Source organism: Chelonia mydas, chromosome 19 (assembly GCF_015237465.2).
Source record: "Chelonia mydas isolate rCheMyd1 chromosome 19, rCheMyd1.pri.v2, whole genome shotgun sequence".
Lineage (NCBI taxonomy): Eukaryota > Metazoa > Chordata > Testudines > Cheloniidae > Chelonia > Chelonia mydas.
The window spans coordinates 5,917,113-5,938,225 of record NC_051259.2 but is presented as its reverse complement, the minus strand read 5'-3'; the positions used below and the strand labels follow the sequence as shown (position 1 = coordinate 5,938,225).

Here is a 21,113-nt window from a genome sequence, read left to right as displayed (position 1 = left end):
CAGCCGGGAAGCGTGTGCCGAGAGAGCAGAGGGAGGAAGAGACGTCGGGAGTAGGGGGTGGGGAGGGAAAGAGCACTAGCTTAGCCACTGCGTGATTGAATGTATTGTTCCAGGAAAAGAACAAAGCTCTTAGCACATGAAAGACAATGGTGGGCATGGTAGTGCCCTGCTGGAGCTGCTATTCTGTCACAAGCACGAGGCACAGACAGGAGGGCTCTGCAAGGCCTGATCCTGCCTCACTTGCATCAGTGCCGCTCAGCGGAGTCACTCCCGATTTACACCAGCAAGAGGGACAGCAGAATCAGGCCCTCCCTTGCTGCCGAGGCATGAAAAGGTCTGAGATCCCCAGGCTGGATGCATCGGCGATGCGGGGGGAGGGTCCACCCGAGGAGAGAGTCAGAGGGCTGTTAATGAACAGGCACCTAACAACCTCGGGCAGGGCTCGGGGCCCCGTTGTGCTAGGAGCTGTACAGGCATGAGGCTTTCAGTGCTGATGCCGTTCACTGCAATGGGAACCAGGAGTCCAAACCCCTTCGTCAGCTTTGCAAGCTCCACCTAGGGCAGGTTAGCTCCCAATCCTGCAGTCCCTTCCACACACACACACACCCCTGCTAGGGAATGTGATGGGGCCACCTGGGTGCACAAGGAAGCATGCACGGAAGTGTCTGCAGGAGGATCACCTCGGTCTGCGAAGGAGGAGAGGAAGAGACAGTTAGGGTGGAGGTTTATCAACAAACGACGCCCGGCACAGAGAAGATCTGTGGGGCTCGCTGCTCTGTCCTGGAATTGAAAGTAAAAGGGCTCAGACACATCTGAAATGGGGGGGGGGAGAGGAATTGGTTTCTTCCCCTTGTGATGGATCATTCACCTGTGGGACTCTCTGCTGCTGGATGCTATTAAGTCAAAGAGCTGAAATTAGTATTTAACGTTTTTACATCTCAGTTCAGGGAAATTTTATCGGCTGCTTCCCTAAATCGCCTCTGAGCTGTGTTGGTGGGCACCCTCACACGGCTGCCACGTTCCGCTTCAGAAGGGGCTGTAGTTCCGCCAGAGGTGAAGCCTTCCCTGTGTCCCTAAGGGTACGTCTATACTGCAAAGTGAAGTTGTGATGGTAGCGAGGGTAGGCATACCCATGTTCGCTGTAATCTACCTAGCATGGATATCAGTAGCAGTGTAGATGTGGTGGCACAGGCTGGCAACTAGAGCACAAGCCCGCCAGGGACCCTAGGTACCAGCTAGATTAAAGCTGGCACAGGTATGCCTGCCTGGGCTGGAGTCATACCTTCGCTTTGCAGCAGAGACCTACCCTCACATACCTCGCAGGGATGTGGGAAGGCCTAATTGGTTCACGTTTGTGTAGCATGGTGTGTTCCCCAGGTGCTGTGGAAGTGCAGGTGTTTCATCCCAGTGTGGGTGTTTGTTATATGATTGGGGTAGCCCCTGGAGTCACACTCCCTAGGATAAAATAAACTCTCCATCCTCATGCTTCAGGGCATAAATTGATCCCCAGTGGGGATGGGGTGGTCAGGACGGAGTCCCTGCCTGCCAATACACTCCACGCACTATGTGAAGGTCTGTGCTGCCCTCTAACGTATCCCCATTGGCCACTGTTGGAGACGGGCTACCAGACTGATTAGGCCATTAGTCTATTGCGTCATAGCATCTCCTGCATTCTCCACCTTAGGTCTAGAGAGAAACCAGGCCAGAATGTTTGCAAGGGGCCCAGCCCCACGACCCCTTCAATCTGCCTCCCTCTGCCCTCCCTGCAGGTTCATCAAATCGGAGCGCTCCATCATCCTGCTGAATTTCTGCGTCTCCATCCTGGCTTCCAATGTGCTGATCCTGGTGGGCCAGTCCCATATGCTCAGCAAGGTGAGAGTCTGGCCTAGGGCTTCCTTGGCTTCTGCCCCATTACAGCTGCCAAGGGGCATTGCCCGGCTGGGCACCTGGTGAGGGCATGCCGTGTTCCTTGCAGAGGGCAAGGGGAGCGGGAGAGAGACAGGCACCTGGTGGACGTTTCCCTGTGGCCTTGCAGCCAGAGAGCTGTGGGCAGAGCAGCCTGGAATGGCAGGATGTGGCCTTTAAATCGATGCATCCTGCTGAACAGTCCCCTGTTCTGAATTGCTTTGCAGCGTGCACCTGCATCCTAGTGTGTGTCCCAGCACTGTGTGTTGGCCCTGCCTGCAGTAAGGAAGGACTGTGCTGAAACATTTGTGTGCTGATGGTCACAGCAAGATACCATCTCTGTGGCGTGGCTTGGGCCCCAGGACCGCGCGTTCTCTCCCCGGATTCCCTCGCTGGCTGGAGAGGCAGATGGGATTTGGATTAAGTCAGTGTGGGATTGATATCTCATGGTGGCTTTGTCACGTCCAGTGGATTTCACACTGGGCAAACCCAGCCTAGGTGCCAGGGGATTAACCCCTCAAATGCTGAACTTGTGCTGTCCCTCAGAGAGGGTTGGATTTGCTGGTCTTGTGGATGATTCCCTGGTTTGGGACTCAGAGGAACTGGTTTTTGTCCCCAGTTCTGCCATTGGTTTGCTGTGGGATCTTGGCTGAATCTCTGCCCTTCTTTGTGCCGCAGTTTCCCCAAATGGGGATAATCCTTCCCTGCACAAGGGGTGTGAGGATAAATCCATGAGGGTCTCAGACACTGCAGCGATGGGGACCAGAGAGCAGCCCCTGGTCTCTACTCAAAGGGTGGACTGCCACAGTGATGGGGCACAGTGCTCCCTTATTGCCGAATGCTCGGGTGTGTGTTTACAGGTATATCACCAAAGAGGTGGCCCACAGGGATTAGGAATGCACCATCCACTCCCCCCGTAAACACAATGCCCATCCAGGACTGGGATCTAGCTGCAGCAGGACCCTTGTTGCACCCCAGATCTCACACCAAAGAGACGCTTGTAGCCAGTCCTGTAATAAACTAGCTAAAGATTTATGAGCTAGGAAAAGGAAACCAAAGATGCAGTGACAAGGTTAAACAGACACACAAATGAGTTACAATCTTAAGTTTCAAAAGGCAATAAAAGCTTCTATCATGAGCATGTTCTACACGTCCCTTAGGGCTAACCCAGGCTGAGTCCCTGGGGATCTCTTGCGTGTGCCTAGAAACATTTGGCCCCCAGATTCCAAGCAGCACAGAGAGACCAAGTTCCTTTTGTCTGGGGTTTTTATCCCCCTCCTGCCATGTGCCCTGAGCTGCAGACTCAGCTGATGGGAGGAATCACGTGACTCATCTTCCTGGGGAGGAAAAGGAGAGCAGGGCAACCAATCTCTTTTGCGAAAAGAACAGGAGTACTTGTGGCACCGTAGAGACGAACAAATTTATTAGAGCATAAGCTTTCGTGAGCTACAGCCCACTGCATCGGATGCATAGAATGGAACATATAATAAGATATATAGATAAGTTGGAAGTTACCATACAAACTGTGAGAGGCTAATTAGTTAAGATGAGCTATTATCAGCAGGAGGAAAAAAAAACTTTTGTAGTGATAATCAAGATGTCCCATTTAGACAGTTGACAAGAAGGTGTGAGGATACTTAGCTTAAGGCAATAAGAACAGGAGTACTTGTGGCACCTTAGAGACTAACCGATTTATTTGAGCATAAGCTTTCGTGAGCTACAGCTCACTTCGTCTCTACACAAGTCCTCCTTTTTGCGAATACAGACTAACATGGCCGCTACTCTGAAACCTGTCATTACTTAAGGAAATAGATTCAATATGTCCACATATTTATTCAAGCTTCAGAGGGGTCGCCGTGTTAGTCTGGATCTGTAAAAGCGGCAGAGTCCTGTGGCACCTTACACACTAACAGACGTATTGGAGCATGAGCTTTCGTGGGTGAATCCCCACTTCAAGTGGGGATTCACCCACAAAAGCTCGTGCTCCAATGCGTCTGTTAGTCTATAAGGTGACTAACAAATTTGTTAGTCTCTGAGGTGCCACAAGTCCTCCTTTTCTTTTTACGGATACAGACTAACACGGCTGCTACTCTGAAATGGGTCATTTCACATATTGAGTCTATTTCCTTAAGCTAAGTATCCTCACACCTTCTTGTCAACTGTCTAAATGGGCCATCTTGATTATCACTACAAAAGGTTTTTTTTTGCCTCCTGCTGATAATAGCTCATCTTAACTAATTAGCCTCTCACAGTTTGTATGGTAACCTCTAACTTATCTGTATGTATATCTATATATATCTTACTATATGTTCCATTCTATGCATCCGATGAAGTGAGCTGTAGCTCACAAAAGCTTATGCTCAAATAAATTTGTTAGTCTCTAAGGTGCCACTAGTCCTCCTGTTCTTTTTGTGGATACAGACTAACACGGCTGCTACTCTGAAATCTCGTTTTTTCTCTTGTGGAGGGTAGGCAGGGAAATTCCAGGTGGACCATCCCCCAGTGGTCCGTCTGGTATCCATGGACCTCTCCTTTTGGGAAGACCGGCCTAATTAATGTCACACTAATTAATGTCTCTCTCCTGTCTGGTGATTTACACAGTCTCAGAGTCTCAGAATACAACCGCTGAGATATTACCGTACAGTATGGGATACGGATGTTATAAGTGGGGTTAATTCAGGCAGCGACTCACAAGCTTTCTTACAATCTCAGACCTGTTGGAGCCGTGCTAACACACACAGGTGAGCCAGACGGAGTCCAGCTCTGTAGCTGTCAGTGTTTGACGTGGGAACCTTGCCAGGAGCTGGCACCTGGTCTGCCAGCGTCACACCTGTTACCAGAGATTTGAGTGTGCGATGCATCCAAGCCATGAGAGCACTGGGCTAGGCTCCCCTCTGGCTTACACCGCTCCTACCCATTGGGTTCAGTGGAATTGTTCCTGATTTACGCCATCTAATTCTGGGGGAATCCGGCCCATTATTAACAATGCCAGGGAGTGTGGGGAGCCCGAGCGCTCTACTCGGGCCAGATCCTGAGAGGCGCCAAGCTCCCCACACCTCCATGCGGTGCGCCTGTGTTGATTGCCATCTCTCTCTCCTTGCAGGGTGTCTGCACCATGACAGCTGCATTTCTGCATTTCTTCTTTCTCTCGTCCTTCTGCTGGGTGCTGACCGAGGCCTGGCAGTCCTACCTGGCTGTGATCGGCAGGATCCGTACACGCCTGGTCAGGAAGCGCTTCCTATGCCTGGGATGGGGTAAGGGGCCTCGCTCGCTTTCCCCACGAGCAGCGGGTCCTGCTTAAGGAAGGGGCGGGGTCTAGTGGTCAGAACTTGCACGCATGAGTTAATGGTGGTCACACTCAGACCCCGCCTTGGGGTGAGCTAAGGATGATCACTCCCATTTCACAGGTGGGGAAACTGAGGCACGGAGCAGGGCAGTGACTTGCCCAAGGTTACGCAGCAAATCCAGTGGCAGAGCTGGGAATAGAAGCCAGGAGTCCCTGCTCTGACCCTCACCCCAGCCCCTGAGCCGTGCGACGAGCCCCGCTCTCATCAGGGCAGACTGAACCCAGAGGCGCCGTGGGTCGCTGCGCTGTTTCACGTCTAGATGTGCTGGTGCTGGACATCCCAGCCCCCCATCACTGCTGGGTGGCTTGGGGTCCCCTGTTGGTGCATCAGTCACTGTATGCTCTGTCTGCTGTCCAGCTGGTGCCCTGGGTCTGTAGACACAGGCAGGGGCAGATCTTCCCCCGGCTCCGCTCCCCGCAGCTCTTACTGTTCAGGGGGGCCGTAGGGCAGTTGTTCGCCACGGCGGCGGGATGCTGCACTGGTGTCAGTGGGGAGGAAATGGAGGGAGTGGTGTCAGTGGGGCAGGTGGGTGCTGAGCCCCTCTGCAGATCTTGGCCATTGTCTCCTCTCCCTCCCCAGGTTTGCCAGCCCTGGTGGTTGCAGTCTCTGTCGGCTTCACTCGGACCAAAGGCTACGGAACAGCAAGCTAGTGAGTGTTGGAATGAGCCCGGCTGGGGTGCACGGCGGGCTGGGGCCGCAGGGGCTCCCCGGCTCTGCGCTGCGAGGGACACCAGACTTGGCAGGAGCTGGGGGCTGCGGGGCGGGGCGAGGAGCCAGGCTCCCTGGTAGGAGACGGGCCATGGTCAGTGTGGGGAGGCAGGGAGTGGATGGGGCGGCATAGGGAGGGGATTCCATCTCCCCTAATGGCGCTGTGTTCCCACTGTAGCTGCTGGCTCTCCCTGGAAGGCGGGTTGCTCTATGCCTTCGTCGGCCCCGCTGCTGTCATCGTGCTGGTAGGTGTTTGCCCTTTGGGAGCACGTCTTTGGCTGAAGAAAAGAGCCAACCCCTGTCTCTTGCCGTCTCCCCCTCGGGCCCTGGCGCCCCCCAGCCCCAGGGAGCCCCTCCCCTTCGCACCCCACGACCCTGTTTCTCCTCCCCTGACCCCAGCCTGTTCCCAGCCCAGACCCTGCCGCTGAGCTCTCCCCACAATCTCTCTGAACTCTCCCATGATCCCCACAAAGCCCAGTCCCTCCCTTCCCCTGGGGTGGGGGCAGAGCAGGAGGGGAGGGCGCTGCCCAGTGCTGGGTCCCCTGTGTGGGGTCACCACCCTGCCTCTCACCTGGGCTCTGTCTCTGTCTCTCCCTCCGCATCAAGGTGAACATGCTCATTGGGATCATTGTCTTCAACAAGCTCATGTCTCGGGACGGCATTTCAGATAAGTCCAAAAAGCAGCGGGCCGGGTAAGTGCCCCCCAGGGCTGCCCCCGGGTGGGGCGGGCGAGCGGGAGGGCACACACAGGCAGGTAATACCCTCTGCCCCTTGGAGGCCCAGGTGCAGTAGGAGGAGAGGGGGCAGTGGCAGGCAGTCCATGTCCCGTTTGCTCTAGGAGGCTGGAGGCTCAGGGTGTTAAGAGCCCTCCCTCCTCACCTTGGCTGTGTCAGTGCACCCCCTGGCTGCACCTGGGCTCGGCTCCAGCCATTCACAAGTGAAGTGAAGTCTGCCCAGTCCTCAGCAGGCTCCCAGCTCACATAGCTAAGCGGGGGTGGGTGGGTGGAGTGTGGATTTCCAGGAGCTGCCCCTCACCCCCAGCTCCAGCGACATGCCATCCCCACCCTACAGATGAGCCCTCCTCTGATCTAAGAGAGACACGCAAGCCACCCATCAGCACCCTGTCCCCCAGCCCCACCCAGGAGGCTTAGCTGGAGGCCTGGGGAGACAGAATGGGGGGCTGGCACTGAGCTGACTGCTGCAGCAAGTGGGCAGTGTTTGCCCCGTTGTCTGTTACCCAGACGTGCCCATGGTTCCTGCCCAGGCCCTGCACCCGTTACCAGCGGGTAGCCAGGCTGCCGAACCTCTCCCCCACGGGGGGCGGGGAGCACTTGGGCGGGGGCATGCCCGTCGTACAGGGAAAGGGGGGATCCTACTGCAGAGCCCCCCAGCGAGCGCTGCCAGCCCCGTGCTTGTCGCTAACCATCCAGCGTGCCGGCCTGCAACTAACAATTTCTCTCTCTCTCTCTCTCTCTTTCTCTCTCTGTTTTTCCCATTTGCTTGGTGTATGTGTCCGTCCGTCCCCTCCCGCCTGCCTCGTGCCCTCGCTTCCCGCCCCTCCCCGCCCCCTGGCCGGCGCGTGGCCCCCGTGGGGGGTGGGGCGCTCAGCTGGAAGCAGCCCGCCTGCGGCCGCCTGCTGCTGAAATGCACCAAATGCGGCGTGGTGTCCAGCACCGCCCTGACCTCCGCCACGGCCAGCAGCGCCATGTTAGTCTCTCGCTGGCTCCTCTCTGTGCTCGCTCGCGCTGCCGTGTGCATGGCCGCGCTGCCCGTGACCTGGGAGCGCAGCATTCTCCCGCCGGCCGGGGCGCGGGGGGACGGCAGGGAGGGGGCGTTGCCTGGTGGGCGCTCAGCCGTTCCACTCCCGCCCCAGGGCTGGAGAATGCCGTGTGCTCGGGGCTGCTCCGGGGCCTGGGGCCCTGTGTGTGTGTGTGTGTGTGTGACCCGTCACTCCTGCACGTTCGCTGCCGCTCATCAAATAACACAGCGCCTGGGGCAGGTCCCTCGTGGGGCGGGGCTCGCCCCCCCTCCCTCCCTGGGCAGGGGTGGGAATGGGGGAACGGGGGCTTTGCAGCCATGACCAGCCAGATCTCCAGGCTGGGTTGTTTTGTGTTCTGTATGTTGGGACCTTGCAGGGCTTCTAAGGGGGTGGGCGCGGATTGTGGGGGAAAGGGGATCAGTGAGGGGGAAGAGGGGATGAGGAGATGAGCAGGGGAGGGGAGCCGGGACCAGCTGGGGGCGAGTGGAAGAGGGCAGCCAGTGTGGGAAGGTAGCAAAGAGCTAAAAAGCTCCAGGGGGATTGATACGTCCCCCGTCCTTGCTGCAGGGAGCCTGTACCCCATGTGGTGGTGGGACATGGGGCTCAGGAGTGGGGGGCTAGGTCAAGTTCCTTTTCCATGGCTCAGGGGGACTGGCAGTGCCTTACAGAGCCGTTCCCCTCTCCACCACTGGTTTGAATCCTGCCCATGGCAGCAGTGATGAAAAGACGGTCCGTTTCTGGGGGTTGGTGGGTCACAGTCCAGAGGCCGAGTGGTTCCTGCCACCAGAATCCCCAGGGCAATCACAGCAGAGAGGTGGCTGAGGACATGTCCCATGGGGGCCTGGCTGCCCTCTGAGGGAGGGCAGCATGTGGGGAAACCAGGGAAGCTGAGTCCAGTCTCTGGTGCTGTCTGGGCTGTGCTGGGATGCAGGCTGGTTCCGGCCACCCCAGCGGGAGGGGACCCTCGCTCCCCATGACCAGAGGCCGAACCCAGCAGCTGATGAGAATGTTCCCAGCCAGGCCCCGGGGCAGGGCTGCCGATGCCAGAACCCCTTACACTGGGACGCTGGTGGTGGTGTTGCTGACAGCAGCCAGAGACCCTGGGGAGCGGCACGGCCACGCTGAACGGGCCTTACGTTGTTGGGGAAATTCCCCAAAAGCACAATTTAAAAAATCCTTTTTTTAAAGACCGAAGTCCTTGTGCTTGGGCAGAGAATGCAGGAATGGGGAGGTTCAGGCTCTCAAACCTACATTGCACCCACATGCGCCCCCATACACCTCCCATAGCCCCCCCGCACTCCCGCATGCATCATGCACTCCGCAGCCCCCACACACTCCCCCAGATCTCGCTCCCCGCACACACACGTTGTTCTAACCCATGCGTCACCCTCCTACATTGGGCTCTGCTCTGCACCCCCTGATCCAAAATCCTCACGATGCTTGTGGGGTCCCAGCCCAGCCCCAGAGGCCTGGAGTGAACCCCTGGAGACTCCCCGCGTGGGGGCGTGCTCCGCCATCGTCAGTCCGTGTGCATGGCTGGGGTGCAGGGGAGCTGCTAGCCGGCTATCTCCATGTCAGAGGCTGCTCTCATGGTTAATCTGTCTGTGCTCTATCATCTCGTTCCCCCGCGTCCTCCCCCGAATCCTTTCTCATTATTCTGCTGCTATTCATGGCGAGAGAGAGAGGCATGTGCGCGCACACTCTGTGCCGTCCCCTGGCTTATCTTGCATCACTGCTAATGGCATCTGGCATCAGCTTTCCGCCTGGAATGTTGTCTCAGGAATACAGGGCTCAGTGGAAGAAAGGCCAATAGCCACCAGAAATGAGGAGGGAGGCCCTCCTGCTCGTTTCCCCAGCAGGCCTGATTCTCTCGCATGCTGGTGCAAATCAGGAGTGACTCCAGCCAGTAGTCACACCAGTGTAAATGCAGTGGGTCTCATCCAGCCCTGCCCTGCACCTTGTCCGTGTTTTTGCATCGGCCCAAAAGGCCTTTTTGTGCCCATTTTGCACTGGTATAAATGATGACTCAGCTCACTGAAGTGCACCAAGGGCTTCCTTGCACATCTGGCCCAAGGTGTGGAGCAGTTTGGAACTGGAGCCCAGCACATTCGAGATCAGACCCGGCCCTCAGGTTTCATTCTCCTCCTGGAAGTGTTTTCCCCAGGAATTGAAATTGGGGGGGGTTCAAATTTACAGGGCAGGGGGGTCAGGGCTGATGAGGGGTGAGACTGTGAGGGTGAAGGTGGGCTGTGTGGCACCAGAGTAAAAACTGAAAAAATGTTTCATGACCATTTTATTAGATTTTAAAATCATCACACAAATTAAAGTTAGCTACTCAAGCCTTCTATGGAGCACTCCGTCTACATCCTTCTTGGTTTCTTGTTATAATTTTGCACAACTCTGTTAATGAACTTCTTGAATTGAATGCGTTCATCTTTGGTGGCTTCTCATGTGTCCGGTACTTCCATTCCTTCCATTGATATGCTCATCAGTACATTCACATGATCAAGCAGAAGGCGACTTCTTTCAAAACACAAAATTCTATTCAATGATGAAAAAGAACGCTCCGTTGTAGCTGTTGTGACTGGGAGTAGCAAGAGATGAATTCCTACTTCTTTCAGCCCAGGAAACAGAGCGTAAAGATCGGGTCGAGCCACTAGTGATGATAAAAGAGAAGTTGAAGTCAAATCTTCATTCATTCGTCGGATGATATTCCACTCTGTGTTCAAATTCTCTGTTCTGTCCTGAGCACATGGCAGCCCCATTGCTGGCAGTGCCTCACTCCACTCAACTGTCGTGTTTTATAAGACAGGGATCTGTAAAAGCTACGCAGAGGTTGAGTAGAATCTAGAAGTCGTTGTAGATTTTTAAGAATCAAGTCTGTGTACTTTTTCAGTTGTCTTAACAAACACTTCTTGCCTCTTCACTTAAGGATTCAGTGTAAATGCCTTCATTAGTCAACTTCTGGACTGACGTCTTTGCTTCTTCCAGTACTTTTTCAGTGGATAGCTCGCTGATTGATCCAAATGTAGCTTCTGTTGCTGGACAAAGATCTACTACTGTTATAGCAGATGCCTGGATGGCCTTGTTTAGTGACCCAAGTGGTTTCAACAGTAGACTTACAAGGGAGAGAATGGCAATAGTCTTCTCTGAACGTAGTAGCAAAAGTAATCCACCAGCCTCACTACTTAGTTCCATCCCATCTATCTAGATACTTTCCAAAGCCAGTAATAATGTCTGGAGTAATTTTAAGACAACAGTCAAAAGGATCGCTCATGAGAAAGCCAGAGGGTTTTCCCAGGTTGGACTAATTTGAACTTCAGTCCCAGTGTATCTTCTATATCTTCCAAGATATTCAGTCTTTTTGGATTCTTGCTGAAAAAAGAATATAATGAAGACATTAAATTTATAGCTTTTTTAATGTCTTTTGAAGAGTCTGCAGCTCGTAGTAGCGCTAGTTGGAGTAAATGGCCTCTGCAGTGTGTATAGGAGAGACCATTTTTTCTCTGAGCAAAGCTTGTGCTCCACCATGTCTTCCAGAGAAGTTTGCAGCTCCATCAAATGCACAAGCAGCCATCTGTTTGGGGTCCCATTGACAAGCATTTAACTCTTCTAAGATATGGATTGTCACAGATGCAGCCAATCTGTCTTCTATCACTTGAACATCTAGAAATGCATCTCCTGGCCTACCCCTGACATCAACATACACAATGACTTAATACTTGATGACCATTTGCACTGGTGCATTTTTTGAATGTGGTGAGAGAGTTCTTCACTTTTTCAGCTGTTGAGTCTTTCACTGTTGTACCACATGCATCTAGCCAGTCAGTTGAGTTTCTTGCAGAAAGACAGTGAGCATTTGCTGGTCGTGTTCAGAACCAGCGTTCAACTTCAGGATGAACACGTGACAATGCACTTAACATTGGCCTCCAGTTTGCAGTGTGTGGTGTCTCTTGCTTAAATAGAAAGTAGGACGCCATGGCCATGTTTGTTTGCATGAACTGTGTTGTGTCTCCAGCATTCTTAACAGCCTCATTAACACTCACCGGTGTTGTCCTTGGTCAGTGGAGACTCAGCGTTCATAGGTGCTTTCGCATGAGTTCACCTCCCAGGTGGGGGGCAAGAAGGCACCTCGCTCGTTCCTCCAGCTGCTCACTCTTCGCTCTGGCCACTGTTGTTCATTGTGCCACCGTTCACTCCATCGCTCTGTTGCCAATGGCCCTGCGCCGTCACCTTCGGCTGCCACCTGCCGCTGTGACCTCTGCGAGTTGGTCTCTTGAGGTTCCACCAGCTTTCAGTGATCTCAGCTGAGCTCTCAGCGCTGCGAGTGCAGACTGGGCCGTCTCTTCCACAGAAACACTGTCCCACAGCTGGCCTAAGCACTTAGACCTGATTCTCAGTGATTTCAGCTGTAGTGGTCACTTAACAAAACAAAGACTATCTACGGAGCCTAATCAGCTCTGTCTTTAAACAGTGGAGAGGGGCAGGTCAAACACTACTTGGGACTCAGGCAGACCATCAAGCAAAACACCTGTCCCCACCCTCTCTCTTGATGCCCTCAATCAGCACAGGCTAAGGACAGTTCTACTGCCCTTTACTCCTACAATAAGAATAACAACATTTCATTCCCCCCTCCCCCATTCAAGTGATTTATAACCCAACCCCAGCCAAAATCTATCACTTGGGCAACACCGCTCTGTTTGCTGGATACCTAGGTAGATTAGGTGTGAATGTAAATACAATCCGGTCCTGAAGCCTTTCCCCCCCAGCTCGTCACTGGCTGTCAGGGAGAGCTCATTTAGACTTTGCTTATAAATCATCATTTGAAATTATTAGGTTGGCCAATATCACCGAAATGAATGCACTGACATTGTCATAAACAGCTGTACAAGGAAGCTAGTCTATGTTCATACTTTTCACATCTATTTTACTTTTTCAGATACATGTATTTTATCATACACTGTATATGCTTTTAAAGTGTGTATTAATGTTTCAATTTCAAATCAAATTTCCAAACAATCACTAATTTGGCAACACTGCATGTAACTAAACTCGCGGGGGGAGTGTTGGGGAAATTTGGGGGCGTAAACACCCCATGCGGGGCTGTAGGGAAATCCCTGTCTCCTGCTATCTCAGCTTCCCCCTAAAGCTGCGTGGGGAAGGACCTTTTAGCTGTAATCCAAGCCCAGGATCTGAGTGCCTTGGGCCGTATGCAGCCCCGGGGCTAGCTGAGACCCGTATCATGGCAAGGAAGGCCGGGCTCTCCGTTCCCAACTCTGCAACTTCCCTCCCTTAAATCTCCAGGAGGCTTTGCCTTCTGCCTGTCACTTAATGAGCTTTCAACAGCTGAACAGAACAGCAAGAGGAGAGGTTAGAATGAGAAGATAGTTAAATCTAACGGGCTGAGTGCATGAGCCGTTCCCCCTGCCGCTCTGTCCTCTGCATGCAGAGCCTGGCTCACTTCTGCAGGAGTTTGCATGCTTCATCCACACAAGCTGGGGCGTGGGCTCGGGCGTTGCAGGCAAAGCTACAAGCTTCCTCAGCAGATGCAGGTCTTTCTCACCCCAGGAGGTGATGGGGCTCTTAGGCCCAGATTTTTAAAGGTATTTAAGCATTGCTGCACTCAGCATTGCAACGCCTAATTGATTTAGGAGCCTCCGGCTCCTTTTCAGAAGGGATTTAGGCACTTAGGAGCCAGAATCCATTTGATGGTCAATAGGATTTAGACCTAAATACCTTTAAAACTCTGGGCCTTAATGCAGTTTGGGAAGGCAGCGTTGAACAGCTCAGGGGAATGGGATTCAGAGCCTGGGTCAAATCCAGATCAGTCTGAGAACGGTGGTGTTGGCCTACCTGAAATGCGTTTGCTGGGTCTCTCTTCCATGCCCCCATCAGAGAAGTTGGCACGCAGTCTGGCAGACTTGGCAGAGAGGCCACGAACCGGCGGGGCTGTGCCTGGAGGGACAGTGCCAGGGGGGCTGCGAGTGGGAGATTTGTCGGACAGTGCCCGCACTGTAACCTGCAGCCTGGGTGACAGGCGGGATCTCTCAGCTCTCACCAGCGAGACTGCAGTGAGGGCAGGCGGAAAGCACTCCCTGGTTTTCCTAGCCCTTGGGACACTGGCTCAGCCCCCCCACAGCGCTGGCTGCTGGGCTCCCGCAGTTCCCTCGGGAACGGCCGCCGTTCCTCTTAAACAGCAGCCTCCCCCCCAGATTGGCGCCGGGGCTCGTCTGTCTCACCCTCGTCCCTCCCTCTCCCCGCCCAGGGCGTCGCTGTGGAGCTCCTGCGTGGTCCTGCCCCTGCTCGCGCTCACCTGGATGTCGGCCGTGCTCGCCATGACCGACCGGCGCTCCATCCTCTTCCAGGTCCTCTTCGCCGTCTTCAACTCGGTGCAGGGCTTCGTCATCATCACGGTGCACTGCTTCCTACGCCGAGAGGTGGGGCCCCGCGCTGCCTGCCCGGCCCCGCCATCAGCGCTCACGCCCACAGCCCTGGCAGGGGCCATTCTAACTCCGCTGCTGGTCTGATCCGGGGGCTGAGGTTCCATCTGTCCTTCCCTTCCTCCGGCTGTCTGTGGCTCGGCCTGCCCCTGGGTTTGCACACGCAGATTTGCACGTGCAAACCCCTGGCCTTGCACACGCCAGCGGCTGCACAATGGTTTCCACTCCTTCTGCAGAAAAAGGGGTCTCAGTGAGTCTGCCCCCACACCCCCGGCGGAACAAGTAGCGGCGCTCTGCGCACACCCCGTTGCCAGCGATTGAGGGTTTGCACGCCCGCTTCGCTGACTGTGCAAAACAGCGGGTGGGAATGCAGGGGCGGGGCGGGGTCCCACTGTGGAAAGGGGGCCCTTTGCGTGCAGAGCACGACGCGCTGTTGTGGAGACAGTAGGCAAAGCGTAATCGAAGCCCACGGTCCTGGCTGGAGGCAGCTATCCCAGACCAGACCAGACCAAAATATGGCTTTCTGCTCCAAATGGAACGCTAAATCTTAATGGAGTCGCCCAGCTCCCGAGGGTGGGAGGGGGTGGATTTCTGTCCATCATCCGCCTGGAGAGAACCACGTCCTTCCGAGCCCATCCCTCTGCATTCCGGAGCTGCCTTGGGTTGCCCATTTATCTTAGCATGATGCACTGTGAAGGCAGCTCTATAAACACAAAATGTGGCCAGCGAGAGAGTGCGCATGCAAGATCTATCGTTACGTGTGTCTGGCCTGTCCTGTCGCAAACCAGGGATCGCCTAATGGTCCCGTCCTTGTAACCACCTGGGGAAGTTAGCAACAGCAGCCTCGCCTTGGAATGCCAAGCAGGGCGGCCGGAGCGGAGGGTCAGGAGGACGAGCCGAGGGCCGTAGGATTTATAGAGTCTAGTAAAGAGGAGTCTCTGGAGAGACTATAAATATCTCCAAGGTAACAGCTCAAACGGCAGCAGGAGCTGGTCAGAGCGTTACAGATGGGCATGGAGCTCAGGGAGGGAGAGATTGTGGCCGGCTGCTGGCGGAAGGTTCCCATCAGGGCAGGGGCCCAGCGGCTGTCACTGCCCAGGTGCCAGGAGGGCGTAGGAAAGATGCTCATGGCAATGCCAGGGCAGAGGTCCCACAAGATGCAGGAGAGCGAGAGGTGGCTGCGAGGGCACCGCGGTGGCCTGTGGTGAAATTCCCCCTGCATGGAGGGGCTAAGGGGGCCCTGCCCTCATCCTGGCTCCTCTGCAGGGGTTGGGGCTCAGTCCAGCTCTAAGCGGGCAAGTATCCATGCCCCTGGATCTCCAGCTGTCAGCCCCAGCCCAGGGTCCAAGGCCTCAAAGAGCAGATGGAGACTGACCTCCCCTTGCCCCCGGTTACTGCCCAGCAGCAGGCTAGGGGATGCTGGGGGGGGCTGGGGATCAGAGGGGCAGATCTGGGCGGGGCGTGAGGATTGGCTGGGGTAGAGCCAGTTGACTTACAGACCCTACTAATCATTTGTGAGCGGGGCAGGGCAGCAGGGGCCCTCTTTCACTGCCAACCCCCAGGGCAGTAACCGCGGCCTCTGCTTCGCCCAGGTGCAGGACGTAGTGAAGTGCCAGATCGGCGTGTGCAAGAGCGACGAGAACGAGAACTCGCCCGACTCCTGCAAGAACGGACAGGTGCAGATCATGGTGAGTGAGCGTCAGCCAGGCGGCGCCGGGCGAGCAGGCCGCTCAGGGCCTGGACTGGAGCGGCACCGGGCGAGCAGACGGCACGGGGCCCCGGCTGGGGCGGCGAGGGGACAAGCAGACGGCACGGGGCCCCGGGCTGGGGCGGAAAGGGGGCGAGCAGACGGCACGGGGCCCGGGCTGGGGCGGCAAGGGGACAAGCAGACGGCACGGGGCCCGGGCTGAGGCGGCCAGGGGACAAGCAGACGGCACGGGGCCCGGGCTGAGGCGGCCAGGGGACAAGCAGACGGCACGGGGCCCCGGCTGGGGCGGAAAGGGGGCGAGCAGACGGCACGGGGCCCAGGCTGGGGTGGCACAGGGGAGCGGACAGCTCAGGGCCTGGGCTGTGGCAGGACCGGGCGAGCAGACGGCACGGGGCAAGCAGGGGACACAGGCTGGGGCGGAAAGGGGGCAAGCAGGGGGCACGGGGCTCGAGCTGGGGCGGCAAGGGGACAAGCAGACGGCACGGGGCCCGGGCTGGGGCGGAAAGGGGACAAGCAGACGGCACGGGGCCCGGGCTGGGGCGGCAAGGGGACAAGCAGACGGCACGGGGCCCAGGCTGGGGTGGCACAGGGGAGCGGACAGCTCAGGGCCTGGGCTGTGGCAGGACCGGGCGAGCAGACGGCACAGGGCAAGCAGGGGACACGGGCTGGGGCGGAAAGGGGGCAAGCAGGGGGCACGGGGCTCGAGCTGGGGCGGCAAGGGGACAAGCAGACGGCACGGGGCCCGGGCTGCGGCGCACAGGGGAGCAGACGGCCCAGGGCTCGGGCTGGGGCAGCACAGGGAAAGCAGACAGCTCAGGGCCTGGGCTGGGGCAGGACCGGGCAAGCAGATGGCATGCGGCCCTGGTCAGAGGTGACTGGGCAGCACGGGGCCCGTGCAGATTGGGCTATGCGCGAGCAGCATGGACCCTGTGGCCCTGGCGGTAGCTCAGACTAGCCACCCCAGCTCGTACCCAGCGGGTCGGGAGGGCTTGGACTCGGTGGCTAGCCCGTGCCACCGCCAGGGCCGTAACATTCACACTACTCGCACTGAGCTCGCATGCGTCTGTCTGCCCACGCTGGGCATCGCCCCTCCCGGCTGCAGTGTAGCCGGACCCCCGGGGACCCTGCTGCCAGGCTCCTTTGGCCCTGCTTGCCGCCTGTGATGCATTCATCCCTCCGGGTCTCCCTCTCTCTCCCCGCTCTGTCTCTCTCCCCCTCTTTCTCTGTTCTTATAGACAGACTTTGAAAAGGACGTTAACCTGGCGTGTCAGACAGGTGAGGCCTGGTCCTGCTCCCGCGGGGTGTTTTGGGAGGGAGGTCAGTGCTGTGTCCCCTCCCCACCCCCAAGCCAGGGACGTGAATCGCCACAGATCCATGCCATTCCTTTAAAAGAGAAGGGGAGGGGCTTAGCATCAAGGAGGAGGAGCTAAGAGGAGCAGCGCCAGCCAGGCGCCATGGGGGTGGGTACCCCCCCGTATGGGGCTAACAGCCTGGTATTAACACCACTTAGGTCAGGGCCAGTCTGACCCCATCCCAGTGTCCCTGGAGGTTGGGAGACACCCTCACGTTGCCTGTCCACGTCTGACCCACGTCTCCTCTTCTCCCTGCCCCGGCCAGTCCTCTTCAAGGAGGTGAACGCGTGTAACCCCGCCACCATCACGGGCACCTTGTCGCGCATCTCCCTGGACGGCGATGAGGATCCCAAGCTCCACCCCAGCTCCGAGGGAAGCCTGGGCTTCTCCAGCCTCCCGGGGAACATCCCGCCCACCGGCATCCTGGTGCAGGTGCCCAAGCTGACGCACAAGGGCCTGAACGAACTCAGCGACCTGCCCGCCAAGAAGGACGTCAACCTGGACAGCCGGGGGCCCGTCTACCTGTGCGCGGACAGCAACCTGCGGCAGGCCGACTACGGCTGGATGCGGGCGCCGGACCCGGCGCTAGAGAGCGACTACATGGTGCTGCCCCGCCGGACTGTGAGCCTCAAGCCCTTCGGCAGGGAGGAGGGCAAGCTCAACATCAAGGTGGATGAGGTGCCACACGTGGGCAAGGGGCACCGTGCGGCCGAGTCGGAGGTCTACCCCGGCTTTGTCTCGGTGGACCACATCAATGTGAACTTGAACCAGCCCTACGGGACGGTGAAGCACCCATACGGCCTTCAGTTCAAGCAGCACCCCACGGTCCGGCAGATCCTGGCCTCGGAGCTCACGGAGCGCAGCCGCACCATGCCGCGCACGGTGCCGGGCTCCGCCATGAAAGTGGGGTCGCTCGAGGTGAGCTCGCCCGCTCCCGGGCCCAGAGCCCGCTTCCCCGGGTGGCTGAGGGGGAGCGGGTGGGCCCGGGACCGGGCGAAAGTGTGCACATCTGTAGTGAGGTGTGTGCATGCAAGGGGCTGCACAAGTGTGTGTGTTTGAGAAAGTGTGTGTGTGTGTGAGTGCGTGTGTTTGTGCAAGAGAATGCACAGGTGTGGGTGTGCAAGAGTGCACAAGTGGTAACTGCATGTGCAAAACAGCAACAAGTATATGAGAGAGACAGTGAACGTTATTGAGCATGCGTGACCGACCGCATGCACGAGCGTGTGTGAGACCACGTGCAAAGGTGTGTGCGAGAGCGAGCGTATGCACAGCAGGATGTGCGAAGCTGCATCTCGGGGGCTGATAGTGCTGTGACACGCAGGGAGCTCTCGTTCCTGCTCTTGCTGGGATTCGTTTGTACCCAGGACTGTCCCGCCCAGCGCATATCCGTGCGGTGACCCGGCTTTGAGCAGTTCCTTGCCAGCTCTGGGGTGTGTCTCACCCCTTGGGAGGAGCCCGGAGGCAGCACTTGTCTCTTGTTGCATTTACCTTCCCTTTAGCTCACTGCTTTTCCCCAACGTCCATCTGAACAGGAGAAGGAGCCGGTGCGTTCGCCTGGCTGAGCCCCATCCCCATGGCCGGTGTCCCCCCTCGAGCAAAGGCCCGCTCTGGGAATAGTGTGTGTTAATTAACTGCTGGCTGCAAAGCACCAGGGGGCGCTTGCACATCCCTTTTCTGTGTGACACGTCAAAATGGTGGCTATTGTCTGCGGTTGGAAGTGGGGTCTGCGGGAGTCGGGGCTCCTGGCTTCTCGTCCTGGCTCTGCCACTAATTTTCCTGTGCGAGCCACTTCACTGCGCTGTTTACCCAACTGCCGAGTGGGGATAATGCTACTGGCCTGGCTGGGGAGGTTAAATTAATACCTGGCTGGTGCTTTCACCTCCTCCGATGAAAGGCGCCCGCACTGTGTGAGTAACGGGTTAGTATCGCTTTCAACTTCTTGGTAACAGAGTGACTGCTGCCAAAGAGAGACAGAAGCCACACGGCTAGAGGACATTTCCCTGCTGGATGCTCTTTTAAAGCAGGTCCGATTTGGGGCCTGCCCAGGTACCTAGCGTCCCTCCCAGGTAGTAACAAGGAATCACAAAGCCCCCAGGGCTGGAGTGATCCTCACCCCAGCACGGAGCAAGCGTCTGCTGCTATGGCCCAGTGCTTCGGGCGCCAGGCTGGGTCGTGGGAGACCCGGGTTTAATTCCTGGCTCTGCCGCAGACTGGGTGTGTGACGTGGGGCGAGTCACTCAGTCCCCAGCTCTAAAATGAGGTCGTAGCTGTTACCCACATTCCACATCAGAGTGGGGCTGGGAGGCTAACGGCATTAAAAGATGGGCAGACGCTATAGTAACAGTTGCCATAGCGGTGGTACCCACCCCTCTAACACTTTGGGCAGCCCAGGTATCAGCTGCTAATCTATCAGGGGTCTGTGGCTAATTAACATATGCAGATGAGAGCAGGGGAGGAGCCTAGACAGCACAGTGGGGAGGGGCCATCCTGGCAGAGGGAGCCGCAATGGGAAATCCAGCCAAAAGGGGGAGCTTTGCTGCCCCTCCGGTCCTGGGACCGAGTTTTTGCAGACTGGGGTGTCTCCTGCTGAAGTCAGTGAGAATAGCAGTCACTTCAGTCAGGTGTAAACGGGCGTCCTTCTCCCAGCCCCTCGCCCCAGCGCGTGCTCTTCCCCCCTTTGCCGGATAGACCAATAAAGATCTTTCTTTTTTCCCCCTCCCCCTTTTCGGTTTGGTTTGGCCGGCGCGTATATTTCACCCCCAGAGGAAGCGGTTACGATACTCAGATCTGGATTTCGAGGTAAGCGCCGCTGAGACCCGCCCCACTTCTGCTGCTGGTGTGGCGGTTCCTGGTGCCTTGGCACCGGCGCGGTGAGGGAGCTCCCTTCTGGGCTTCGGGGGACCCGCGGCACGGTGAGCGCCGTCCTGCCCGAAGCCGAGAGGGATCGAGGGTGGCTGGTGCTTGGTCTCTGCGGAGAGGTGGGGGCTGGGGAGGAGCCCTGCAAGGAGCTCGGCTGGGTTTGGGAAATAAAATCTCCTTTATTTATTTCCCTCCTGCAACCGCATCCCTGGCCCAATTGAAGCAGAATCCAGTTAAATAGGAGCTGCGCTCCGGGGAGTTTTATACCAGGCAATAAAGAGCGCTCACAGTTGATGAAAACGCCGGAGGGGTGCTGGGAATATTTTCGCTAGGTTCGTGGAGGGAGCTGATGCTCCCAATCAGGCAGGGTCATTTCAGCTGGTGGGAAGGGGGAACCGCCGAGGAATTTAAGCACCTAAATTTTGACCTGCTGCACGTGTGTGACTGTTTCAGTCTGCTGGGGCGGGTGACGGGGGGAGTCCTGAAGGGGGGCTGGAGTCCCTCCTGCCACTCTGTTGCCAAGAAATGTCAGACACAAACCAACGATAGCGACTGTTTCTCGTGGGTCCTACAGAAATCCAGTGTGTGAGCTCCCCCTGCTGTAGCGAGTAAAGTAACAACCATTATTCCCATAGGCCAGGAGAAGGGGTGGGGGGGTGAGGGGGATGATGCTGTGTGTCCGTGGAAACGGCACTGACTCGGCTTATGTACGTTCTGGGCCCCCCCAATCCCTTTGCAGAAAGTCATGCACACAAGGAAGCGCCACTCCGAACTCTACCGTGAGCTGAACCAGAAATTCCACACGATGGATCGGTACCGGGCGCCTGCTACCAATGCTGCCAAGGTAAAGCTGTCGGCATGGGGCAGGGCTGGTCTGTTCCTACGTCCCCGCGCAGCAGCGGGCGGGATGGGCGCCGGGCTGCGTTACTGACCTAGGCAGCTGCCGGTCGCTGGCCTTTGTGGAAGCCCTTCGCTGTCGCTCCCCGGCCGGCGTCGGTTGTCTCGCACGGACAGCACCGTGACCATCCGTACCTC

The 21,113-nt window shown here is 57.0% G+C and overlaps 1 protein-coding gene across 17 annotated transcripts in view; it reads left to right on the top strand.

Annotated features, from left to right (window-relative positions):
- Positions 1 to 21,113, top strand: part of ADGRB2 (adhesion G protein-coupled receptor B2) — a 108,101-nt gene that overhangs the window by 84,157 nt on the left and 2,831 nt on the right. For 8 of the 17 annotated variants that reach the window (XM_043532344.1, XM_037881966.2, XM_043532338.1 and 5 more), the window contains 11 exons: positions 1,770 to 1,872; positions 5,009 to 5,159; positions 5,832 to 5,901; positions 6,139 to 6,205; positions 6,567 to 6,652; positions 13,985 to 14,156; positions 15,752 to 15,847; positions 17,103 to 17,142; positions 17,485 to 18,137; positions 19,983 to 20,018; positions 20,818 to 20,922. In XM_043532344.1, coding sequence (XP_043388279.1) covers positions 1,770 to 1,872; positions 5,009 to 5,159; positions 5,832 to 5,901; positions 6,139 to 6,205; positions 6,567 to 6,652; positions 13,985 to 14,156; positions 15,752 to 15,847; positions 17,103 to 17,142; positions 17,485 to 18,137; positions 19,983 to 20,018; positions 20,818 to 20,922 — 1,579 coding nt within the window. Of the gene's footprint in view, positions 1 to 1,769; positions 1,873 to 5,008; positions 5,160 to 5,831; positions 5,902 to 6,138; positions 6,206 to 6,566; positions 6,653 to 7,568; positions 7,668 to 13,984; positions 14,157 to 15,751; positions 15,848 to 17,102; positions 17,143 to 17,484; positions 18,138 to 19,982; positions 20,019 to 20,817; positions 20,923 to 21,113 lie in introns of all 17 variants that reach the window. The other 9 variants (XM_043532335.1, XM_037881962.2, XM_043532334.1 and 6 more) reach the window with 3 other exon arrangements.